Source organism: Callorhinchus milii, unplaced genomic scaffold, assembly GCF_018977255.1.
Source record: "Callorhinchus milii isolate IMCB2004 unplaced genomic scaffold, IMCB_Cmil_1.0 Scaffold1, whole genome shotgun sequence".
Lineage (NCBI taxonomy): Eukaryota > Metazoa > Chordata > Chondrichthyes > Chimaeriformes > Callorhinchidae > Callorhinchus > Callorhinchus milii.
This window is the reverse complement of record NW_024704742.1, coordinates 49,118,328-49,145,660: the sequence shown is the minus strand read 5'-3', so window position 1 is coordinate 49,145,660 and position 27,333 is coordinate 49,118,328. Positions and strand designations below refer to the sequence as shown.

Below are 27,333 nucleotides of genomic sequence, written 5' to 3'. Positions count from 1 at the left end.
ACCGATACATTGGTATAACGATATTATGCAAGCGATCACCATTAAAATACTCATTCCCAGTGAGTCAATGCCTATGATTTGTTTATGCTGTTACAAGTGGCATATTAAGAGGAGCACTGAATATATATTTAAAATGTGCTTCCAATTAATTTTAGTTGAGATTTAAGAGCCCAGTTCAAAAAATTAAGCCTATTTTAAAGGGGAAATTATCTGCTGTGTGTTAAAGTTACAAACTTTTACAATGCATTGGTAATGATTTTTATTTAAGGTCAGTATCCCAGATGTTCTATAGAATTTGCATGGCTGACTTAACTGACTATGTGTGAATCTGTTGAATATATTTTTGTATTATTTGTAAGATAACATTTTATTATGTAATGATGGGGGATGGAGAGGGGCATGACTATGGTCAAGGACAATAGAAAATTGCAGAAATATTTGCCAACATTTACAGGAAAACCTGACAAATTTTGCAACAAAATGTAACAGATTTTGCAGAAAATTGCCAGGGGTGTGGGAGGTTGATTGCCTCTGTTGTGGTACATATATTACTGCTAACCTATATTTTTTCACTATTGATAAAAACTAACCATGAAGAAATAACACATATTGCTGCAAGAGCAATTATTAATGCTTTCTTTAACAAAAACTGGGTGGCCCATTCGATGGGGAGGTGGGGGGCAGACACTAACCAGTGCAAGTCAAAAGGGTCTGTTTCCACCCCGGACTACATTTGAAGGCCTGGAGATCCACCAAAAAACAGCATTGCTGGCCAGTGTCTGACTACTCCAGGAGCTCACCACCTCCTGCCGCTCAGAGACACACACATACACTCAGAGAGAGAGAGAGAGAGAGAAACACAGAGAAGCACCAAAGGCTCCACGTAAGGCAACAAGATGATATTTTATCCCTGCCCCATCACAAGTGAAATAATAAGATTGAATAATAATAACATTTAGATTTAAAAACCTGACTAAAATAGTGGCAATACAACAGTAAATCCTTAAGTCTCTGGGTTTTGGAAGCCCTGCCATTTGTTTGGGGGATAGAGAAGGAAACCTCGTCAATCAGTGCCCTTAAAGAGGTCTTTTAAACCCAAATACTTCATTCATCTGCAGCCCATGATGATTTAAATCCTCCTATTGTGCCTCAAATAAGTGATGAAGGAAGCTGCGAGGTTTGCTACAATTGCACTTGTGTCTTAATGAAAGCAAATGAAAAGTTTGTGAAAATATTTAAGGAAAACCATCGGTATTACTTACAAGATTCCCTGGAGTCTGAAAAATGTAAGCCTTTAGAATCCTGCCCTTGTACGTTTATTCGTTTAACTGTAAAAAAATAAATAAAATAGACTTTTCACTCTGTCCCACTCAAAGCCATAGCTAGACGCAATTGTTTTGATGCTTGTCTGGAGCAGAGATACACTTGGGTATCTCATAAAACTGAGATCTGAAAATTCCCAGGCTCTGTTGAGTTGAGCGAATGATGATTCATTTAGTGAGTTGGGATGGGACCAGCTGGCTTAATAATGTCTCAGCAAATATTAAGATTTTTATAGAGAAAAAATATGAAATACTTTTAACAATTTTTTAAAAGAAATCTACAAATCAGTTTAACTGAACTATTTATGGTGGGACTTAAGCATGTTCATTCCCCCCTTTCTACTAATGTAATGAGTTTGGATGTAATTTGATGTATTAAATATTTCATCTTTTTATTTAATGTACTGCTAATTATTCCCCAAGTTACTTCAGTTGGAGTTTGGGAACATTAAGCATACAATTAATACAATTAAGAATGAAAGTTTGAATACTGTATTTATCTGTATTTATCAAAAGTCACAGCAAAACGTACAGAGCTTTTAACATCCAGACAGTAAAATATTGATAGAGTTGCCACAATAGGCTTAGTTTCTGTTGGATAACTGCACCAAAAGGATGATTTTTTAAATATTAGTTACACAATCATGTAAATACAACTAATTTAAAAAAAGTTTTAAAAAAAATTATTGTGGAAGAGGGTGGGGCGGAAGATTTTTTTAACAGATATTAAATGTTAGAATTATCCTAATTCTGAAAGCAGCAAGAAGCATAGTATTTGTGATACACATTCCACTTTATTTACTACACACAAGTCATCTTTCAGAGTTCTCCAGTAGGTATAAATAAAATAACAAACACTGGCTCAACCTTTTCAGGAAGCCGTCTCATTTCAATGCGAAATTCAGAACTGAGTGAAGGTTGTTCCTAAACCCCCAAATACCTGCAGCATCTTACCCGGCAGGTCAAACAAACTTTGTTTTGGTTGTAGAAGAGACGAGGTATTTTGTTGTATTGGACCAATGACAGATATTGTCAGCCTGTCAAACGCAAGAACAAATAAATATGCATTTCAGTCTTCAGGCAGCAGTGCAAGGTATGTGCTAACAGCATGAAGTTGCTCTCCACCAGGGAATCTGATATACGATTGACATATACTATGTGGTTGCAACACTTTCACTCTCGTCTCCTTTTAAATTCCTACTGCCTTACATTGGTGACTGATCTGAGATGGTACTGCACTGCTTTTGTTGTGAATGTTTAATGTTGCAGTACAGCTCTGCCTCTGAAGCAGTTCAAGATGAATATTACAGGATAGCCACAAAGTCCTTTTACCCGCTCCCTCCCCGCCCCTCCGTCTCCCCCTTTAGCAATATGAAACTACGGATGAGTTGAAATGAGCATTTTGCCTCGTCAATCCATCATATGTGCTATGGAAGATGTTGTACCGAATGTGGCGACTGATCATTTGCCATGAAAATACAATTAAACATTTGTACTGAATACAATTATGTAAAGCAAAGTATTTCTAAATATCACCATTCTTCCACATGTTTTAATTGTTGGTCAATGCACTGTAGGGTGGTGGAAAAACATTGGGGTAATAGGACTTTGTGAATTTCCCGTACAATTACAACCAAACTGTGGAGTCCTGTGGCTCAGTGGTTTGAGCACTCGCTTTGCAAGTGAGAGACCTGAGTTCAATTCCAGGCAGGTCAGGGCGAAACCTTGGGCAAGTTTCCTTACTCCACACACAGCCTAATAATAATCCCTCCAAAACCAAAAACAATAATAAATTGGTCATTTTCAATCGATGACTGTTTGTGGGACACTGCTGTGCGCAATTGGCTGCGGCGTTCGCCCACAAATATACAGTCAATTCACTTTACAGTGTGTTCTGTGAAGCGCTTTGGGACGTCCTCTCGATGTGAAAAGCGTTATATCAAATGCAAGGATTATTATTATTATAAACTGGTGCACATTTGGATTCTTCAATCACGTCAGGAGTGAGACAAGGTCACAGAGAAAATTTTGGACTGCTGCCTCTGACCATCTCTTGCAGTTGTACTGCAACCATGTCCAGACTTTTTACGCAAAAGTTTCGACAGAGACCATTTTGTCTTCTTTTAATAGAAATGATATTGCGTTTGCTTCCAGCAGTAAAATGATTCAGAGCAGGAGACCAGATTTATACAACTCGCTCGGGACTGAAGAGAAACTGCACTTGCAATATAAATTTAAAATTCATTACAATTGGTTGCAGTATAACTGGATTTATACTCTGGGCAACAGCAGCAGTTTGTTTCCAAAACGATCTCTGGGAAACTGCACTAAATCAGCACTGAAAGTGCAGTCAGTATAAATGGGCCATTTGAGGTGCTAATGCTAAAATTACCTGACTTTCCTTTCAGCTCTTAAAACTCTCATTCTCAGTCTGAGACCAGAAAACAGAGCTCTGGAGTTCCAGAGATCAGGGGCAGAATGGATGAAAGCTTGCCCAATGTTGGTAGGGTAGATAGGGCAGAGGTGATGATGTAGGCTGAGGCTTTGTAGTTGGGTTTTTGTTTTATATTTTATGTGGGTGGGCTCTGTGCCTCCAGCTCCCTTCCCACCTCCCTCCCCCCAGCTGTCCTTACCCCACAACTTGACCAGGACCGCTCCCCTCCATCTCTGCCACATTGCCCCCCTCTGACCATACCTTACATCAAATGCAGCCAAAACCCCCATCCACACTTTCATCACATCCCGCGTCAGTTATTCCAATACTATCCTCATCAGTTTTCCCAGCTCCACAAAATCCAATTAATTGAAACCTCTACTGTCCATAATACTCAACCACACTAAACTCCTTTTCCGCATCATCCCAGTCTTCGCCTTGTTGTTACATCTTGGCTCCAGTACTCAACTCTCTGCTTGTCGGCTTTCCTAGCTCTTCCCTCTACAAGCTGCAGATCATCCAGAACTCTACAGCTCATGGCTTCTCCCGCACCAGGCTCCGTGACCCCAAAACCCTCACCCGGCTCCATTGGCTCCCCATCCCTCAGAGGATAGAGTTCAAAATCTTCGTCTTCACCTTCAAAGCCCTCCACAGCCTTGCTCCTTCCTGCCTCTGTGACCTGCTAATCCCACATCAAACTGTCCACTTCCGCCACTCAGCAGGCGCTGGCCTGCTCCAAGTCCCCGCCCGACCTGCCCCACCATCGGCGGTCGGGCTTTCAGCTTCTCTGCCCCCACCCTTTGGAACTCCATCCCACAGATCCCCTTTGTCTTGCTCCTTGCCTTACCTCCTTCAAAGCATGTCTCAAGACCCTCCTCTTCGACTGTATATTCAGCCACCGTCCTACCCCTACCCTCCCTGCCCTCCATTCTCCTGATCCAAACCACCTGCTCGGGTCTAAATCTCTGACTGCCCAGCGCCTTGGGACATCCTCCCAACAATGTGTTGTTGTTGTTGGATATTTCCATTACTTCTCTTCTGTGATCTGACTTTAGTTTCTTCATGCATCATGACGATGATATGATTTAAATACAATTTTTCTGTTTTAACCAAAAAAGCCCTCAGAGGCACAGAAGTTTCACGTTAATTTACAGCACAGAAGGAGGCCATTCAGCCCATCATGCCTGTTCTGTTTCTCTGAAATAGCTATACGTTTAGTCCCACAATCGTGCATTTCCCCATACCCTTTAAATCCCTTCTGAAACGTTACCAAATTCACTATTTAGTTTTGTAACTGCATATAACTTCAAGAATGCACACAACTAAGTTCACAATATGGTGTACACCATCCCGACACTGGGGGAAAAAGATCAGTTAACCTTTTTTTTAATGAAATGTGGGTGAAAATTGGTGACTTTGTTGATCCTTAATATTTTGGATACATCCTGAATACAGTTGCTTGATAGAGATTGGGATAAAATGAGGCTTAGATGTAAATATATTGTTTTAACATTGCAATGTTTGTATGTAATACCTGTATATATTTTTTTGTTTGTAAATTCCTTTATAAAATTGTTGTTTGATTCATCATTATACAGTAATGTTTCTCATCCTCTGCAGGCTTCAATATTGCTCAAATCTGGAGTTTTTTGGATGGGCTTCATATTCATCCCGATTGCTTCTCTGTCAATGGATCTCGCATTCAAAGTGTACGTATAACAAAATGCTAAATCCACATGACTTGTTTTGGTCAGGCAGGGGTCTGACACATGTCCATCCTTAAAGAGTATCTAAACCGGATTGAGTGTTCCACATATATATTCCACTTACACATGGAAATTTCCCTGTGTCTGGATATAATGCACATTCTCACTGGAATGGAATCCAATCGCACCCCGTTTACCTAATTCCAGATAGTATTTGGTGCAGGTTGGCAGGAGGCAAGGCTTGGAGACCCTTGTGTTGGGTACTGCTGGAGCGATTCAGTCAAAACTGCATAGGTTGCCTTTGAGAACAGTGTCATACTTTTGAGCTTCATTTTTTTACTTGGAACTCGTTGCTTCATGTTCAGAGACAAATTAAATTTTAAAATAAATTAATTTGATTCAATCATTTCAAATGGTTTAAAACGAACACCAAATAATAAAATATGACAATGCTCTCAATGGCAACATCTGCGGTTTTAGCTGGTTAAACACCAGCAATTATAACTAAATTTTATTTTGCAGTTTTTAAAAAAAACGACAACTAAATGGATTAAATGGAAGTGAAGGCCAATTGTTGCTTGGCTCAAAGTTAGCAATGTGAAATTAGGATATTTACATTGGAGCAAATCTTTTCATGGCAGAATGTGTAAAGATTTGGAATGCAGTACTCTAGTTCAGGAAAATAACCTGCTCTAATAAAAGGGAAATGTGCAGGAAATAATTTAAGGTAAAATTTGTAGAAGTCTGCCAATGGGACCGAACAATTACTGAAAACAAACTAAGGGAGGTAAATATCGTCAGAGTATCTTCATGGGTTTCCACTGAACATGTCAGTCTGTGTCAGCTGCATGTCTATCCACACGATATTCCTGTCGTATTTACACATACCTCACTGTCAGAGCTGATACCCAAAGTGCTCTTGTTTTACCTTGAATATCTTGTATTTGTCAGCCTAGCTCAGCTGGTAGGACTTTCGTCTCATAAGTCAGAAGATTGCGGGTTAAAGCCCCTTGTCTCACTGCAGAAATTTGAGCTCATAGCCTTGGCTTGCATTCCAATCCAGTGTTGGGGGCAGTGCTGCATTGTCGGAAGCGCATTTTATGAATCATTAAATTCTATGTATGTTTTTTTCACCCTCGTATGACCAGAATAAAAGTTATTACCCGATACTAGAATTCTTTCAGAACTGTGTAAATGAAAGAAATGTCATTCTTTAAATATCGAATAGCGTTTATGTCTTCTAATGTTCTGTTCACCAAAGATTTTCATCATTTTAACTTTCAGCATTAAGAGATCGTTTCGCAAGACTATCGCGGAAGAAGTTCAAGAGCTGGAAGCAAAAACCGAGGCTCCAGGAGGAGAAATTGTATATGTCAACAGGTACAAACTATTATGTTTAATCAATGTCGTACAGATATCTGAACTCAAAGGTTCATTTGTCTTTAGCTCACCTCCAAATATAGAAAAGTATATATTGAGATCTGTTATGCCCCATACATGAATGCAAATTGTGTAGTTAGTGTAAACCATGTGCGATGTTTACATAATACATAACAATTCATATTGGCCTACAATTATGCAGTCATTAAACTCAACAGTATATCCTATAAAATGTTTTGAGACCCTTCGACAATGCAATACGCTACTATATCAAATGCTAGGATTATTATATTATCTTTTATACACAACAGACATGTGGAGGGGAACCCACTTATAGTGCCTTTTGAGATAACAAGAGTCTACAATGGACCCTCACAAACCAAATTTCCTATACCAAAAAATGGCCAACTTGTAGGAAATGTCACTGGTGTCACTTCCTATGTGCTGGGCACTGGGACATGCCTCCTGTAACACTTTCAGCAGCAGCACTTCCTGTGCATAGTATACACAGGATTATTCTTGAAAATAATCCCTCAAGAAAAAAAACAATTAAGAAATTGGTCACTTCAATCCACGACTGCCGCGTTTCGCCCATAAATATAGTTAATTCACTTTACAATATATTCTGTATTCTGTACAGTATATTCTTCTTTGAGACGTCTAGAAAACATGAAAAGCGCTATATCAAATGCAAGGATTATTATATTATTATACAATTCGCAGGAAGTGACTCCAGTTTGTAAATTGGCCATCTTTATTGCACTTCGTTTATCACACAGTCAGTGAGAAATTGTGCCCAGCTGACCGTAATATAGATAGAGGGATTTCCCTGTATTATTACAATTCTTAAAGAATATTTGAAATACTGTAGTAGGCTCAGCTACTGGTAATATTTCTTTATTTAATTTAAAATAATGTATACTGATATTACACATGAAAATCAGTGACAAGATATTTCACAATCCAACACAGCAAGAACATTGAACAATTTCAGAAGTCTTGTTCACAAATGCGACTGAATCACAATTAAAAGGCTGGAGAGAAGGAAAATAGAGATGCAGATATTAAAGAACCCAAGTCGAACAAACTAGTTATGCATGGCAGTGTCCGCAGCTCCAGCATTATGCCTGCTGCTTGAATCTCCATTTATACTGTAAACGTGGTGGTGAATGACTGTAATTCACAGTCAGTCATTCAATATAAATACAGCATTAAACAAATTAAATAAATTTTTAGGAATATTAAATGGAATATTGGAACAAATGTTAACTGGCGAATCGCAGTTAACAACATTGTTGAAAATGCCAATCGCCAATGATAGAGTTGGCGCTATTAATGCCATCATTAATGCCAATGCTTAATAAATGTCAGAAAACAACTAAATCCCCCAAACTATTGTTTTCCACCATCTTTGAAGCTTCTTATATGTGGAGAATTTCATTATGGTCTGAGCAGGCAGCAAAAGTAAGATTTATTTATTCAGCTATTCCACAGCTTTGGCAGCATTTTAAGAAATTTATTAGGAAATGTCATTTGCTGCAATTGTATCATCCTAGCAGGAAAAAGATTAAAATAAGATAAAAAGAACACAAGCGAAGGACTAATATGGGACTAATAAAAAGGGCAACTTTCAGAAAAAGGCACAGAAGTATAGACATACAGGAGCCAAATGACCACCTCTGTGCTGAAGAATTCTACATTTCTATGACTGTTCACATGAAACTATAGTATTATATGGATCAAAGTTTAACTTTCAACATAAGAGTTTTGCCTGCTAATGCTTAGTAAAGTTGGTGTCTAATGTCCTGAGGTCCTATAACTTTGCTTTGTATATGATATGGTATAAAATTGGAAGAACAGAAACCAGCTTTTTTTNAAAGAAAATACCTGAAATATTTTCTCTCTTTTAAAAAAATGTAGCTTAGTATTAATGATAATAATTACATTTGATATATCATCTTTGTCTACATTTACAGTCACAACACTTCACAGTAAAATCCTGTGAGTCTTGACGATGTGATAAGGCATTATAATCAAATGCAGGAATTATTCTCTTATCTATGTCATCACCAAACCTCAAAACACTTCATGGGAATTATTGTAAATTATAATGACTGTATTTGCAGGCCAATTTGTCTGACAAACAGCCAGGAGATCCATGACCAATTTTGAATCAGTGGATTGAAGGCCAGGATACTCCATTCTTTTTTCGAATAGAACCATGTAATCTTTAACTTCCATCTGAACAGGCAAATGGGTAATCTCTTTAACATCTCATCCAAAAGATGGCGCCTCTGACTATGCAAACCTCCCCCAGCACGTCATTGGAGTAGCAGGATTCTCGGCTGTCTTTCTGAATTTTGAAACCTGACATTTTGTGATGGAGAAGACATTTGTGATGGAGCTGGCAATGATTTCTCAAGTCTCTGCTACTCTTAACTTAATCCTTAGCAGGATAGCAAATGTGGAAAACTCAAACGCACTGCATCCTGCCAGACAGGGCTCAGTTTCACTGACCACCAGTGATAATGAGAACTTCATGATGAGGGTTAAGGGGTGCAGAGGGGTACGAAAGTCAAAGTGCACCTCCAGACTATTTTTCCAGTGGAAAAAACATAAACACATGGACCACAAATTGGGCCCCAATATTTTAATCCCATTCTCAAATCGCATTATGTACTGATGCGAGATTAAATTTAGTGGATGCAGCTTGAATGCTGATTATTGACCTTTTGCTTCAGCTGTAAATACATATTAAACCCCACAGAAAGCATCTTGGCGGCTGCTCCATTCATTATCTGCAGCATCCGCAGATCTGTCATCAAAGTCTTTACAACAGAAAACCATAAAATGAATTAAAAGTGTATATGTTTACACTTAGTTTGTGGGGCATTGCTCTGTACAAATTAGCTGCTGTGTTCACCTACAAAGTACGGTCACTTCACAGTAAATGCCAGAAAACGCTTTAAGAGATCCTCCCTACAGTGCTATATCAATTCAAAGATTATTATTATTATTATCAGTTTTAAAAATCTCTCTTCGTGCAGTGCACCCCTCCTGTCTGTCTATATACTAGATCCTAGTCCACTGGCAATAATGGAAACAGCATGATGAACGACAACATACTGTAGCTATTCCACAGTACAATCAAACCTGTTCAAACAACCACATCCATTCAGCAACTGGTGGCTTTTCCACACTGTTTTCCTCCTGTCTGAGCACATTTCATTTATTACATGCACTATTGACCTCATTAACTGCTCATCATAAGTCCATTGCATAATTCACACTGCCTTCTTCTGATTGCTTACTTCAGAGGAAAATTGTAACTTGGAGGGTTTTCACAAATCTGGCTGATTTATAGCCCAGTTTCTGTTTAATGGCCGTAACAACCAACAGATGTTGGAATAAGAAACTAGACGGAACAAAACAAAGTGTAATTCTGTTCTGTTTTGCACTTGTCTCTGGCACGTTTCAGTCTTTGAACGGTTAAAGAAATATCGCACAGCTCTCCTGAATCTTGCCAGAGCCTCTGTAAGAACGCATGACACGTGTACATTTGAATCTAATAGAATTTAAACACTAGAAGTTCAGAGTTCAGATTTATTATTTCCTTCAGCAGCCTTTGTTCTCATGTCAACTATGTGATTAATTATGTGATTTCCGTTTCAATTTGGAGAAATTTTAGCTACCTAAATGCTTTACTCTCCGTGAAATAATGCTTTACCTTTAATTCTGTACCAAAATCTCTTGAGCATGGTCACGTATTGTATTTGTGAAACAAATTCCTGGAAACTATCTGTTGTATTTTTAATCTGCCCAGAAGAACATTGTCTTTGAAGTTACAGCGCACTCTGCAATAACAGATTATGTAATGATGTGGCCAGCATTCAGTCAACCCCTAGATATTTCTCATTTGCAAACTCTGCTCAAGGCTGATCTGGCAAACAATTAGTGTGAAATGTTATTATTTTAAAACTGTCAAAGATCGGGAACTAAATTGATTTAAACCAGAGCTCTCCTTTGTTCACCCTAATAAAATTAATCCGAAAGTGCCCAAAACATCCAGAATCGTATAAGTGGGAACCTTTTTTTCCATCTTCAAACATTGAGTAATTGAGTTGTGGGTTGAAAGGCTAATCCTCACTGGTAGCACTAAACCCAGTGGGGCTTGTTTCATATTCTGTCTGCCACACAACACCAAAGCTAATTCTGAGATCAAATGCCACTTAAATTGACTTTAATACCATTAATTTTGCACTTGTGCATTCGCAGCAGAGCTACTTGTCTAAACATGCTCAGGAAAGGGTCTCTGAGTATTCTTACAAGATATTCTGAAACATTATTCTTTGGCAGTAAACTGTTTAAGATTAGCAAGGCGTTGACTATAATTTGACCTCAGAATGCAACAACATTTTTAATTCAGCCAAATTATAACCTCATGATTTCAACATTAATTAATATGCTGCAATAATGTTTGCAGGCTTCCTAAGAGCAGAGGAAATAATTATGCATGTAACCAATGAGCCTTTCCATCTTTCGGATAAAATAATCATAATCTTTGCATTTAGTATAGGACGTCAGGAGGACATCCCAAAGCGCTTCACGTGATGATATTCTGTGGAGTGACTGTGTTTTCACAGACTAACCCGGTAGCCCAGTTGGATACAGTAATGTCCTACAAACAGCCATGAAACGGATGAGATGTTAAAAATCAAGGTCCCATCTGTTTGTTCAGGTGGATATTAACAATCATGTGGCACTGTTCGAAAATAGAACGGTGTTTCTCCAGTATCCTGGCCAACAATATTCCAGATAAAATAGGTCATTCATTTCACGGCTATTTGTGGGACATTGCTATTCACAAGTTGTCTGCCACATTCGCTGCAATTAAATAATTAAAGAATGGGTTTATTACGAGTGATTAAATAAACACTACTGTATTATGTTACACGCATAAATGATTACAATTGTCATTGAATGTTCAGCAGTTTGAGCCCCCAAAATAATGAATACTTCCAGAAGGAGGAATGTCTGGGCCAATATCCAAATATGAACCTTCTGAGGAAACTTAAGTGCGTCTTGCCAAACCCTACCTCAAATTACAGTATAAGCCCATGTCTTAAGTCCTGCTCTGTTGCGGCTGAGACTCCAGTCATGCATACACAAGCAGGGCAAATATTATGGGATGCTTCTACTTGTTCTTAGCACTGCTGCTTGAGAAAAGCCAAAAAATTGGGCAAGAAGCCGTAATTTCATCTTCGCACCTGTGCGTGCAATGTCGGAAAGTGGTTTGTTTGCCTTCTAGAGATTCAAAGCCATTCTATTCATCACTTCACTTTACTTCAGAATCCCAGAAAGCTAATAGTTAGCAATTGCTCTGTTTCCGTACATTTCTCAAACTCTGCTTGATAATTGGCATAAGAAAATAACAGGAAATTTCTTTTGTATATGTTGGACGATCTAAAATGTGCACATTGTAAAAGATATTCAATACCCAGTTGGCTAGTAGTCTTCCATAATTAGTAAGATTACCAGAGCGGAATCCATTTAAGATCATGTCTGATAAGTTGCTTTTTCCCTTAAGCTTAGCTCATTTTTGGTGGAAACATTGATCCTATTAGATTCTTGACAGTATAATTAGCATCCTTAACATAAAAGAGACTCTGCCAGTTTCACATAGTTGTATAAAATACTGATTTTATTAAGTGACCCTTGTACACTTTTAATTTGTTTTTGCAGTAATTGAATTCTCCCATGAGCATATTTCCAATATGAGCACAATACATATGTGTGTGTCAGCCTGGCTCAGTTGGTAGTCCTTTCATTTTTGAGTCAGAAGGTTGTGGTTTCAAGCCCTTTGTCAGGACTTGAATTCACATAGTCTGAGCAGTGCAGGGTGTGTTGCATTATCGGAAGTGCTGTCCTTTGGATCAAACATGAAACTGAGATCCCGTCTGCCTGATTAGATAGATGCTAAAGATCCAATGGCCCTGGGATGGTTTCTCCTGGTATCCTTGTGAACCATTCCCCAAATAAAATGCAAGGATTATTATTATATATATAATATATACATATTAGAATAATCCTTGCATTTGGTAATGCCTTCTCACTTTGAGAAGTCTCAAAGTGCTTCACAGAAATTTGAAAGTGAACATAACAGCCAATTTGTGCACAGCAGAATCCCATGTTACACAGGAAATATTTCTTCTTGTTTTGAAGATACTATGTTTTAAAATCAATTGACATCTGAAAAAAAAGATGGGTTCCATTTTGGATCATTAGCCTTTCATCAGAATTATAACACCAGCCTTGTTCAGATGCTGATCAACGTGTTGTGGATTTGTAGCATTCCTGTTTATTTGATTCACATTCCAGCAACTGTCTTTTTATTTACACCATATAATGCCTTTAAATGTCTGAAGACTGAAATTGAAGTCAGCTCCAAAGGACTCAGCTGAAACAAGCTATCCCAGTTGATAGCTTTGGAGAGTCATCAGTAAATTGCAGTGCCAACCAAGCTGCATTGACAATAGGTCACAGCACTTTCTCCCTCAGCTTCAAGGCAACTCACTGGCAAAATGGCTTAATTTTCTTTTCCTCAGTTCAAAGAGTTGAAAGTGGGCTGCGTACAAAAGGCACATCTGTAAATTAGAGATAATGAGATGCATTTGTTTAAAAAGTGGCAGTGTGTAAGACTGCACAGTCAAGCAACTACTAATAAGACGCTTAACACTTACTTTATCTTAAAGATGTTGTCCTGTGTTATTCAAACAACCAATATTGGCAACGCAATCTATATCCCAGTCTTCAGGACCGGGTTATAGATTGCATTGCCAATGTTGCCATCACCCTGTGCCATAGCGACTTAGCACTGTGATTGCTTCAGATGGAAAAATCGCTCCATTCTCTACTCCTGAGGAGCATGAAATCTGTAGGAATTGAGAATTATTGTAATCTGTGCTTTAACCAAAGCTGAGCTGTAACCCTGAAATTGTAAGTGAACACGATTTTTTGCAGAACATTCAAAGGTTGAAATGAGAGCTTAGCATATTTAATGTCAGCAGCCCAAGGGAGGTGTAATGTAACACGGTGTTTAAATGTACAAGTGATTTTCCATAATTTTTCATACATTTATCCAGGTAATACACTTACGAGGAATGTCATTTGAACAATTCTGTTCTGTATTCTGTTATAATAGGACAGTTTAGGACAATCTTAAGAAATTAAATATGGTATTTATACTAGCTGAGCTTTAATAGTTGTAAAGAAATTGAGGTGCTGAATTGTAGCTTATTATTGAAGAGCTAACAAATCCACATCTGTAAATTAGAGATAATGAGATGGATTTGTTTAAAAAAAGGTGTCAGTGTGTAAGATTGCACAGTCAAGCAGCAACTAATATGATGCTTATTACACTTAATTTATTTTACAGATACTCACCTGTTTTATTCGATCAACCAAAAAATAATATTTTCCCCTTCTCTCCTGAACAGGTTAAGCGAGCGAGCTCAACTCTTAAAGAACGTATTTAAGAGGAGCATAACCAACTTGTACGCTGCAGGACGTATTCAACATAGTTCACCACGTGAGTGTTTTGTCTTGAGTACTCTACACAAAAATATCTAGAAGCTTTGTAACTGGTTCTGATTCTTTAGATCTGTGAATAGCCCAATTTAATTACACGCATAGAATTATGTACAACAGCAACAGCACTGAAACAGGCTGATCGGCCCAACTAGTCACCTCCATAGCCTCCCCCTCACCTATCTATTCCTCTCCCTCTATTTCTCATTCTCTCTCTTTGCTACAACTACAGTGAGTTACACATTAGGAGTTACTTCATTACACTGTGTAATGAAGTACCTCCTAAATTATTTTAGATCTGTTAGAGGTTATCTTATATTTATGACTCCTTGTTATCAACTTACCAACAAGTGGATACAGTCTATTTATGTTTGCCTTACCCAATCTCTTTCATAATTTTAAACACTTCAGTCAGGTCTCCTCTCAATCATCTCTTCTCCAGAGTAAAATGCTCTTATCTGTCCAGCCTTTCCTGCTCTTTGTATTCTCTCACCCTGTTAATGTCCTAGTCCTGTGTATTGTGGTTTTTGCAATTTTCTTTTTGAAGAGTTTTATTTTATCTTGATTCCTTTGAGCCAAATTTGAGTTCATACAGACAGACTTTCATGCCCACAAATGGCAATGCAAAAATGTTAGTCATCAGCTGGGCCAATAGAGAAGTGTGGACATTTTTGCAAAAACAAATTACGGCATGTTTTACAAATCTTTGGGGGAAATTGGGGCGGGAGAGTGGGGGGCTCTTTGCTCATTTTTGTGGGGAAATTGCCTGTTTGGTGCTATTGAGGTACATTTTACTGCTACACTTTTCACTTCATTGATAAAAACTAACATATTAGATTGTTGCAAAAAAAATTATTAATTGCTTCTTTAACAAATAAATAGGTAGCCATTTTTTTGGGGGGTGGGTGCAGGGGAGGCTGTGACCACCGGCGAGGCTACAGGAGCTCACCATCTCCTGCCTCTCAGGGCCGGCACCGCACACAGGCACAGAAATCCAGAGAGAGAGACACACATGGCAGACAGAGAGAGAGACACACACACACTCAGAGACACAGAGAGACATACACACAGAGTCCCAGAGAGAGAGAGAGATGCACTCGGAGACATAGATACACACACTCAGAGACACAGAGAGAGACACACACTCACAGCCACAGAGATAGACATTCTCAGAGAGAGAGAGACACAGAGACACACATGCACAGAGAGACATACACACCCAGAGACATAGAGAGACTCACATGCACAGAGAGATACACACACCCAGAGACATAGAGACACTCACATACACAGAGAGACACATACACTCACATATACAGAAAGAGACACACACACTCAGACAGAAACACACACATACTCAGAAACAGAGAGAGACACAGACAGAGAGACACACACATACTCACAGACACACAGAGACACACACACACTCACAGACAGATAGAGACACACACACTCACAGACACAGAGAGAGACACACACATTCAGTGACAGAGAGACATACACTCATGGACACACAGAGACACACACACTCAGACACAGAGACACGCACACTCAGACACAGAGACACGCACACTCAGACACAGAGAGACACACACGCACTCACAGACAGAGAAAGGGACACACGCACACTCAGAGACACAGAGAGAGAGAGAGAGACAACATTCTCAGAGAGAGAGAGAGAGAGAGAGAGAGAGTGACGCACTCAGAGCCACAGAGAGAGACATACACTCACAGACACAAGAGAGACACACACTCACAGACACACACACACATTCACAGACAGAGACAAACACACACTCAGAGACACAGAAAGAGACACGGACACAGAGAGACACATTCTCAGAGAGAGAGAGACACGCACACATTGTCATAGACACAAAGAGACATACACACACAGACAGAGAGGCACACACTCACACGAGACACTCATAAACATACTCACATATAGAAGAGACATAGACACGCTCAAATAGAGACACACAGAGAGACAATCACAACAGAGGGGTCTCCGACTGTAACCCATTTGCCGCTTGATGAACCTTAATCCTTTGTGGCAGATCACTTGCCGGGTTGCTACCTATTGGAAGTGTCTTTAACAGATAGTATAGCAGGGATAAAGTAATGCACTGTATAAATGTACTGTGAACTAAGGTGACAATAATTTCTGATATAAATGTTATCCTGTTTGTTTATTCATTATACAGTATATGAGTAATTTGACACATGACAAGGGCAGGATGCTTGGGAGAACTTTCCAATGTGATGATATTCTAATCCATACAGAATTAATTGCTATCAACATGTTCATTATTGTATCACAAAACTACCAGGATGATAGAAGGCGGATCAGATAGACCTTGGTCTTTTTTGTCTAGCGCTTCCTATGTGCCTATTTATGTATTTTATTTTACAGATGGCTATGCTTTCTCCCAAGATGAACATGGTATTGTGTCCCAGTCTCAAGTGATAAGGGCCTATGATACCACCAAACAAGGATCCAACACCTGGTGAACAGTTAATACTGGGGAATGAAATCATTTGCAAATAAATATTTCAGATGGATGTCAGACTTAAAAGGGTGTGTTTTCTGAACAAACAAAATACCGTCAGTGTAAAGACTTGGACTGATGGGTCTTTACATATCTTACGAAGGGGAAGAAAGTACTGATCACCATTGCTACCTATTAAAAGGACGCAAACACTGTGCAAATATGTTTTATCAAAACTCACTGTTAGAATTCTAACACAGAACTCATTTACAACTTGCTGGTCAGGGCTTGAAGTTTGCTGTTGTATCCGTGACAGACTAGGCCCTTGAGACAATTTAAAAAGCTATTTTTTTTCTTAAAAAAAACAAGTAGAAGTTCATAAATTCCAGGTGACGGATGGGCTTTACACTATTTAATGTCTTTCTGGTGTGTGCGTGTGTTAGGATACACTCAGCATCTAAACCTTTCCCCTGCTGGTTACCAGTTGTTAGTTCACAGCAACATGCACCAAACCAACCCTCCCATGTGTGTGTTTGACAGGCTTTTCCACTGTGTTTCCTGAAAGATTTAAATGTTGCCACTATTACTTCAGTCGAAATTTTGGTACATTTTATTCTTTTAACAAAAATACTATAAACCTTGTGGATGCCTCATTTAGTACCATTATGGGGGAAAGATTTACTCTGTTGCTGTGAAATAATGTTTCCGTGTTTTCAAGATTGCTCTGTGTTAATGTGTCCAACAAGAGTCCTGAAGCATCGCTTACACATAATTCACTGGGAGAAAAGTACAAAATAAATAGAGAACCATCCAAATTCTAAACTGTGCTCTCATAATAGAGGATTAAGCATGGATAGCATGAGCTTTCGTCACCACGCCTCGGACAATGAAATCATAGTAGATTAGAAATTTCCAATCAGCACTTTTCTCCTGTTTTTGGAGATAAGAGCAGAGCAAACTTCAAGTCCTGCTGCAGACTTTTGTGGAGTATAATTTCCACATACAGTGGTATACGAAAGATGTGACAACTGCCTTCTTGGCACTTGCTTCTGAATTTTTGACTTTCTCAAACTATGGCCTTAGATATGCTTTTGTCATTTCTTAATGTTCAAATTAGTTTTCCAAGTGAAACAGTGACGTGTATGTGCCTGGCTACAAGTTCTACTTTTTTTAAGCTGGTGCTATCTGGAGTGAATGACTTTTTAATTAGATTTTGATGGATTAACATGTTTCTTCAATTGCCCTTAATTCCGAACTAGCTAATGCTGAGCCCTGGCGAGCATGTCAGTTAAAGGAGAAGGAACATTTAATGGTGGCAGTGCTCTCTGTATCAAGCATTCTTTCCTTAAAAAGAGTACAAATTGACTTTTTTTTAACTAGACCTGAAATAGTCAAGTATGTCTTATTTTTTAAAAAAGCCAGAAAGTATTTCTTCCCCATATCATTAGCTTTCTCTGGTTATTTTGTTGTTGGCTAGATCCTGTTATGATGCTTATCAACTTGTGTTTGATTATTTTTGAAACAGATGTTGACAGACCAGATTTATAACACTTTTTAACTCTTCTTTAGATATTGAGGGTACAACTAGGGTGTGTTTTATTTCTCGAGTTCCTACCAATTCAAAAGTTAATCTACAAGAAAATAAATATTGACAAGTCTCACCTCATGCTTCATTGGCAATGCTGCTGAATAATGATATGGACTCTGGCATCATGGTATTGCTAAGCATCCATTGTTGTTATAACGTCAGCAGCTTCCTTCCTAGGTTCAGGTTTAATGAAAGTTACCGTGCCTGTATTACATGAACCATTTTATTTTATCATCACAGGTGTTGCAGACCTGACAACATTCGTATGATGTGCCTGTATGTAAGAACCTCAACTTTGTTAATAAGTATTCCTTAAAAGTTATTCTCAAACATCGGTACTCTATTTTGCTGCTTTGGTAGCGAAATGTTAAGGTTGCTGATTTTGTAGCAAAATATACTGTATTCTGAAAGCCTTTTTAAGCATTCCATTCCAAGCAGATATTTTATTGATTGAAGATATTAAACAAACTCCATGCAAGAGGTGAAGAGGTATTTAACATTCCAGCTGTTTCAATGACAGTCTTGCACAGAACAGCTGGATTTGCATATTATTGGATTTAGTTTTTTTTAAAAGATCGTCACAAGAAAATTGAAATATGGAAAGGAATAAACAATGAAACAGAAAAATAGTATCCTCTCCACTCAGATTGTTTAGTATTGTTATGGAATATATTCCGGGACTAAATTCCAAATTACAGCATAGGTCGAGTTGTTATAGCCCAAAATGTCATTTAGCAACTTTACAAACTCGATTTCTACAAATTTGCAAGAGACACATTGCAGATTATCATTCAAGCATGAATGTAATGACAAGGACCGAGCCTGATTTGCAGTGTTTCTTCAGAGGATTCTCAAATAAGGAATCTGTTCAAATTCCCTGCCAACCTAGATCTCATTGGATTGGTGTTTACTGGGGTTGACCTGAAGGGAGTCCCTATTTGTGCAGTACTGATTCCTTATCAAGAGATTACCACTATTTGTACTTCAATAGCAAAAACAAGCGCAAATTAAAAGCAACTCACAAGACTTTGAAAATAGGATCCGATTGCTGTTGTCTGTTTTGCCATTTGCTGCCCCTTTACGTACTCTTCACTGTTCATACCACACTTCACTGTGTTTTTTTGTTAAGGAATCCTCCGATGGATGGCAGAAGGGTGATAGTGTCAAAGCCTGTAATTTCTGTTTCTTTTAGCAGTTGTAGCTGTTGTCTTTCTCTCCCCATGGGAGATGTACTGTAGTGTGTTTGTTTAACCTGTTTGCCATTTTGTCTGTCTGCATGAAGTTAAGTGTTACATGTACCTTGCTTGTGCATGACTCCTGATCTTGCTGCACAATTTTGCGCACGGTTTAGTGAGAAATGATCTCTGTTAATGAAAGGTAAAGCAGTGCTGCAGTTGTCGGTGCATAATGTATTTTTGTGTGCTTCCTGGTCAGTTGTTGTACATGTCCTTCATCTTAAAAAGAATGAACTTGTCTGTGCAACTCACTTGTAGTTTTATATTTTCTATATAAATTTTAATTCTAATTGGAGTAAGCATTGGTTTTGTGGGGAGTGGGAGTGGAAATCCACGTGGGATTTGTTCAATTGTTATCCATTCTGTTCTGTGGAAGATTGTATCTGAATAGGCTATGGAATGTGTCCTTTAGTCCTGACACACCACCCAGTAAGAATTGCATTCAAGATGTGTGCAAATACATGCGATACGTTTTAAACTAATTGAACACGACTGTACTTTAAAATAATAAATCAAAGTAACACTGGATAGCTTTGTCCAGATTAGTTTGTTTGAAGTGACAACAGAGTGGAAATGGAGAGTTGTAATGCAGTTTACTTCATTGGTACGAAGTAAATGGTTACTTTCTACTGTTGCCACTGCTGTAGAGTACAGTATTTAAATTCAATTCAACTTAATGGTGAAATTTGGCCTGAACGTTCTCGTGTAAAGACGAAGCATGTTCTGGACATTTGGTCAGGATTTTTCTGCCGGACTTCAAAAACGTTGACTAAATTTCCCTGATTTGTTTTGCACTGCATGAATGGTGACATTCAATGTTCATTGTATTTCTCAGGTTTGGTTTTAACTTAAAGTAAGGAAATGCACTGTGTTTTATATTTGGTTGTAAATTATCAGTGCTGTGTAATTTTGTATTCTCTGTTACTTACCATTGACTCTATTGTGAATTTGCATGGTGGCAGTTGCATCTCTTAACTGTTCTGTCTTTTGATTGTCATACCGATAATAAATAAAATGAAATTTGCAAACCTTGCATTTTCATGTATTCATGCTTTACCTCAGAAAAAGTGCAACCATTTTAAGAAGCCAAACTGAAAGAAAGATCACAAAGATTAAAGTGATATTACTGTACACCCGGAGGCTACAACAGTTCATTGCTTCATTCGCTTTACACTCTTAGGTTTGACTCCTATAGGAGGGTCAAAGATAAGTAACCTGAACATTCTCACACTTTCACCTAAGGAAGAACCTGCTGCAATGAGATAGCAATTGCCACATTTAAGCAAATAAGCAAACATAGAATGTGAAAGGGCATTTTTTTTCCATCAAGCCCACTCCTTCCAAAACCATGCAAAACCTACCATGAACTTTACCCCTTCAACTCTATTTCCTGAAGGAAAGTAGATATACCCTGAATCCCAATGGTAAGGCAGCATAAAATTCAGAAAATTGATCCATCTCCACTATTGAACCCTTGTCTCCTTCCCCCTCCACAGATCGTTTTCCCTTCCGATCCCTGACCCCAGGAGCACAGCAACGTTTGTGTCCCACAGAGTATCAGTTTATCTCAGTCTACATCTAAATCTTATCATGCAGATATGGATACTTTATTTTATTTGAAGGTGTTAATTCAACAGAATGTCATCTGATTTTGTTGGGAATCTCTTCCACATATCCAGCATTATGAGAATTTTTTTTTCAATCTTTAGTTTATGTTTGTTTATTCTAAACCTAACTCCTTCTGCTTTCAGTGTTGGGTTGTGTCCCTTGCTTACATAATAACATGCCACATTATTTGCTGAGTTAGCTGATCTAACCTGGTACTCCATTGAAGTGCTGGGGGAGTGCTGTGTTGTTGGAGATGATTTCCTTACAATGAGATGTTAAATCGAGGTCATGTCTGTTGAGATAGACATTAAAGATCCCATGCCACAATTCAAAAAGAAAAGAGATCTCCCAGTGTCTTAGCCAACAATCCGCAAGAAAAAAATTGGGTCATTCTCATCATGGCAGTTTGAGGAACATTGCTATGCGCAAATTGGCTGCCCCATTCGCCTCACTACACTTTACATTAAAAGCACTTTGAGGTGTCCTCCTGACACCAAGGTTGCTATATCAAATGTGAGGAGTATTATTAATTATCATGTAAGGATGCACTGAAATCTCTCAAACTCTTTGGTACTCCAGAATGTAGTTACTGCTCACCACAAAGCTTACGTCTAAAAGGTGAGAGATGTGAAGCATTATTAGAAGAATGAACAGATTTAAATTTACTTTAATTATTGTTTCCCCTAGATGAGTAAGTCTCCATATGAATATATTGGTGGTGGAATAATAAATAAGGACAGCTTCTGAAGTGCTACCCTGCTATATCAATGCAAGTTGTTGTTCATGTTAATTTCATTAGTGATAGACAGACACTTTTAATTCCTCTGTACAAATGCATTTTCATATGACGCTCAATACATATGTTTGCACACGTTTAACATGCCACATTAATTGCTGAGTTAGCTGATCTCAGCTAGGGCAACAGCAGAATATTACAATTGGCATCAACACCCTGAGCCTTGAGGTATAAAAATGTAGCCAGGATTTGCACACCTCACAGTTAGTCAGTGACCCAGGGTGACGTGCGGCTGTTGGGTGAGGTTCAGATCAGGCTTGAATGTGTTGAAGGTTGAAGGTGTTGAAGGCGCGTTCGAAGAAGTAGAAAGCGAGAGGATGGATGGAGCAATAGAGGGAGGGAGTTCCAGAGGTTAGGAGTCTAAGAACTGAAGGCTCAGACATCAATGGCAACACGTAGCAGCCGCGAGATGCACAACAAGGCCGTGTTAGCTAAGAAGAAGGCACACAGATTAAGGTAGTGGATCAAAGAGGAGTTAGTGGAGGTGCCAAGGAGTGGATGGATTTATAGGTGAGGTTGAGCTTGAAATCGATCTGCTGAGAGACGCCAGATCTACTGGCGAGTGCTGGGGTGATTTTAAACTGCATCACAGGTAATTGTGATCTGGTGATCTATTCACCATCACAATACTCACTTGCCTCAATCTATGCTGAACAATCTTAGCTAACACTCTGATGACTTAGTATTTCTCTGATTTGAGTCCACTGTCTTATCTTTCGCCAAATTTTCATGAATTGTTCAGACTGGAATATAATAAACAAGTAACAAAAGCTTTTTTTTAACAGAAATCAATGTCTGAAAGACTCATTTCTATAAATAATCACAGATAAAACTTCCAAGCAGACAATAAGAATTGAAGTTTCTGCATGTCATAATGTAATATAATGAGGCTACATAACCATAATCTACTTTATTCAACCCTGACCAGTGACATTCCACGAGGACATTTTCATGATCCGTGAAGTATTCAATTATTATGCCCAGACTTACTCATCAACTTCAATCCATTCTTAATCAGACACTATGCCTTCCTAAGGGTTTATACATCTAAAAGAGCTCATCACCACAGCATTAGCTGCTTTCAATTAGCATCCGGTGTATATATCTAATGTGTGGCCAAGAGGAGAGGATTTTTTTGAATCTTTAGTTTTGCTTAAGGCTTATAAATTTAGTGCTCATTTTCCAGTTCTGCAATCAGGCTTTGTACTAAATAACCTCAACATCTACATAATCGTTGCTTTAATCATCCTAAATATCTAGATCAGATCCCGTCAATTTTCTTTGCTCCAATAAAGGGCTGGCAGGATGTCAGAAGAGATTGGTGGAGACTGGGACAGAGGGGCAGGAGGCATGAAGCAGTCCAAACTTGGCAGAAAATATTAGCAGGAGTGGCCAGGGGATTGGTGTAGCAGGTGATTACGCAGGTACAATTGAGCAAAGCTGCGGAATTTAGGATTTTCAAATTAATCCTCTGGGGGATAAGGAGCCAGGTAAGAGTGAAGTTGATGACATTGCCAATCATAGTGTGGGTGATGTTACGATCTGCAGAGTTCTGAATCATCTCCAGCTGGAGATGCCAGCAACAAGGGCATTGGAGATGTTTAATCTGGAAGTGTCAAAGCTATCATCAAACTTGAATTTAAAAACCAAAGGGAATTTCTCCTGGTGTCCTGGCCAACAATCTTTCAGTTAAATTAGTTTTTCATTTGTTGATTGCGTGTGGACCATTGTCGTGTACAAATGGATTCTTGCATTTGCCTACAAATCCATAGTCACTGCTCTTGACAGCAATTACTTGTGAAGTGTTTTGATCATATATCAAATGCAAGTATTATTATTATACTTCTGCTTCTGTAAAATCAGTTGTGACTTCTAACTTCATCAGTTATGTGTCTCCGGTGAAGTTTTTGCAGTTGCAGTTTATTTTTGCGCTGATAGATCCAGATGTCTTGCCACAGAAGAGGAACAATGTTTTGGGACTGTCTTGCTACAAATCTTCAAGGCACTTCATCATAAATCAGTCATATCCTCCTCTGTGTTATTTTTCCCACAAATTCATGTGAAAATTGCTTACTTTCCTCTGCTAAGATTTCTCATGGGTGAAATGTCAACCAATGCCTGCTCAAATAAAACAAAGAACTATTAGGAAGTTTCATTATACAAGAAACTTTCATCAGGTGGATTTGTGCAAATGTGCATTGTATATTTGAAGTAGGAATTGTCTGTATAATGGAATGGATGAGATATACAATAAGATTGTCAATGCACCTCCTAACCTTCTGACCCAGATGCAAGAGGACAACTTACTAAGCCAAACTAATTAAGAACTGAGTTGAGGAATATCCCAGTTCAATGGTGGAAATCACTAAAGCTACTAATAAATAAGTCCTTGAATCTTAATGGAATCCAATCTGTGGTATTTCTTAGAATTTGTGTTGACCCACAAGAACTCCGCTCTGGAAGTAGATTCCATTTCAACAGTTGGCATGATTCTTTGCTAAGAAATCTGTTCAGAGACGTAAGTTAGACCACAATATTTTTTCCCAGGTTGCTAACCTGTTCTTAATATGTTCTTAAATCAACCTATATTAAAGTTGCCAAGTTACTTCAATAGACCTATAAAGGTAGCCTATTACAGAAGAGTTGATTGTTTGTAATAAATGTTGAACCTTATTTTCTAGGAGGTATTAAGAATTATAAATTCAAAACTATATTAGAGAAAAGTGCAAATCAGTCATTTGCTTTATAAAATGTTGTTTTATGGCAGTTGTTGATCCTATTGCCACATTTTTAAAGCTAACATGATCTGTGTTTGTTGAGTGTATAATGCACAGGGTGTAAAAACACCTCCCCCACTGCTCGGAATTGCTTTGTACAATCAGTCACTGCAGAATCACAATGTGTAGTACTGAGAGCCAATTTAATTTTGGACGTGAAATATGCTTGTCATAAATAATCAGCCTCATTCTTAAAACGATTATTTTTGTCAGGAAAAGCAAAAATAACACTCTAGCAAGTAGTGAACTTTCAAACCCAGACAAAATCCAAAGCCACTGAGTCAGTCTGACAGCTTTACAATGGATATATGTCTTCAATATTTTACCTCAAATTGATTGCAAGTCAAAAAGTGTTTTGAGAATCATCATAAGTCATGAATGTTAGGATTAGTCAGAATGTGAAGATCTTTATTTTTAGATTCTTCGTATCTGTGCAGTTATTGTTCATCAGAACATTTGCCAATAAATTACAGTCACTACACTTCACAGTAAGATCCTGTGAAGTTCTTGGAGATATATTGACAATGTGATAAAGGTACTATATCAAATGCAAAGATTATTATCATTCAACAACAACTTGTATTTATATAGTGCCCTTCATGTGGGGTCAAGTCTCAGAGTGCTGCTGTTCCTTTGCAGTAAACAATTAACACTTGGAGTACTGTAGCTCTGTGGTGAGAGCACTCACCTCGCAAGCGAGAGACCTGGGTTTGATTCCCAGCAGGGCGAAATGTTACTCCACACTCCTCTGTTTACCTTGCAGTAAGTAGAAACCCGGTTGTTAGTTGATTGGCAGATCACTTTTCTGGGGATAATAATCACTTAAAAAAAAATTTGGTCACTCAATCCACGACTGTTTGTGGGACACTGCTGTGCGCCATTGTCTGTCGCATTTTGCCCACAAAATATACAGTCAATTCACTTTAACAACGACTTGCACTTATATAGTGCCCTCCACTTTGGGCGGCGTCCCAGAGTGCTTAACAATGGTGGAGCCCGATGCTGAGCCAGGGGGAAGGTGACCATAGGCACAGTCAAAGAGGAAGGTCTTCAGGTACATCCTGAAAATGGGGAAAGTGTAGGCAAGACGAAGAGATTGAGGGAGGGAGATCCATAGGTTCGGGGCAAAGTGGCTGAAGGCATGGCTGCCGATCATGGAGCGGAGGATTCGAGGGATAAGGATGAGGCTGGAACCAGTAGAGTGGAGGCAGCGAGTAGTGCTGTGAGGAGAGAGGAGGTAAGAGAGATAGGGGGGTGCCAAGGCGTTTGAGTAGTACAGCCGAGAGGTGACGAAGGCGTGGACAAGGGTTTTGGCAGCATGTGGAGTGAGATATTGTCGGAGACGGGCAAAGTGGTGGAGGTGGAGCAAAGCGGTCCTGGTTAGGGACCGGATATGGGGGAGGAAGGATATAATTTAGAGTATATTCTTGAAGATGTGATAACTTGCTATATCAAGTGAAAGGATTATTATTATCGCACTCAAAACACAAAGAGCTAATCGCAGACAAGACGCTGCATTCCAATTTCACAATACTTCATACAGTGTGTTCCAGTGTGGGCCTTGCTCAGTTTTTTTNAAACAGATCCTTTTTAGTCCTTCCCTTCCCCAATCCCACCCACCACCACCCACCCATTAATGACTGGAACAGGTTACAACTGTGGTAGCCAACCTTTTCGTCGTCCAACAAAATAAATTGATTGATTTATGCCATAAATCATGGACTTATGCATGGACTTACCCAGAGAAATGCACAATTTCAGCGAGCTACCTCTTAACAGCCCTAGGAGCCATGAGTTGGCCACCACTGGGTTACGAGGAAGGGTGTTGAGGCCAGGATGCAGGATTCAAGAAACAGCTTGACGCTGTTATGGAAGGACAATAAGGTGGGTATTCTAGAAGAATGTGGTCAGATAGACCCAAAGGCCTTCTTCATCCAAACATTTGATGTGATTTTGTGACATCCTGCTGATCATTTTATTGATCTTAATAGGATGGAAATTGAAAAAAACAAATTTCAAGTCTCAAGTTTAATCTTCAACCTAATGAACAACATTGTTAAACAGTTCCCATTTGGCTAAATACCGTTGCTCTCTACCTCCCAATGCCACTGATATCAACAGATCTTAATTAAAATTGTTAACAGGGTCTGCTTACACTGTCTTCCAGAGCAAGCTATTTCACCTAGCTGCTATCTTTAGATAAAGTAGCAAAATCTAAATCTGAGAGGAAAAATAATCATGCATTGGTAAAAGTAATCAGAATTACTTAAACTACCAAAATACAATGCCCTTGTGGAAGCCATGATAAAGGATTGATAATACAGGCAGGTTTGTCCAATATGACTGAGTGCCACACATTATAGGAACCAGTAGAAACGTTGATCATTGCCATTGCGGGTTATAATGCTCCT

General features: G+C 38.7%; 1 protein-coding gene across 2 annotated transcripts in view; it reads left to right on the top strand.

Annotated features, from left to right (window-relative positions):
- Positions 1–20,774, top strand: part of atp8a1 (ATPase phospholipid transporting 8A1) — a 208,567-nt gene extending 187,793 nt beyond the window's left edge. For both annotated transcript variants that reach the window (XM_042341636.1, XM_042341647.1), the window contains 4 exons: positions 5,377–5,465; positions 6,747–6,842; positions 14,339–14,430; positions 16,843–20,774. In XM_042341636.1, coding sequence (XP_042197570.1) covers positions 5,377–5,465; positions 6,747–6,842; positions 14,339–14,430; positions 16,843–16,940 — 375 coding nt within the window. In that variant the 3' untranslated portion in view covers positions 16,941–20,774. The remainder of the gene's footprint in view (positions 1–5,376; positions 5,466–6,746; positions 6,843–14,338; positions 14,431–16,842) is intronic.
- The last annotated feature ends 6,559 nt before the right edge of the window (positions 20,775–27,333 follow it).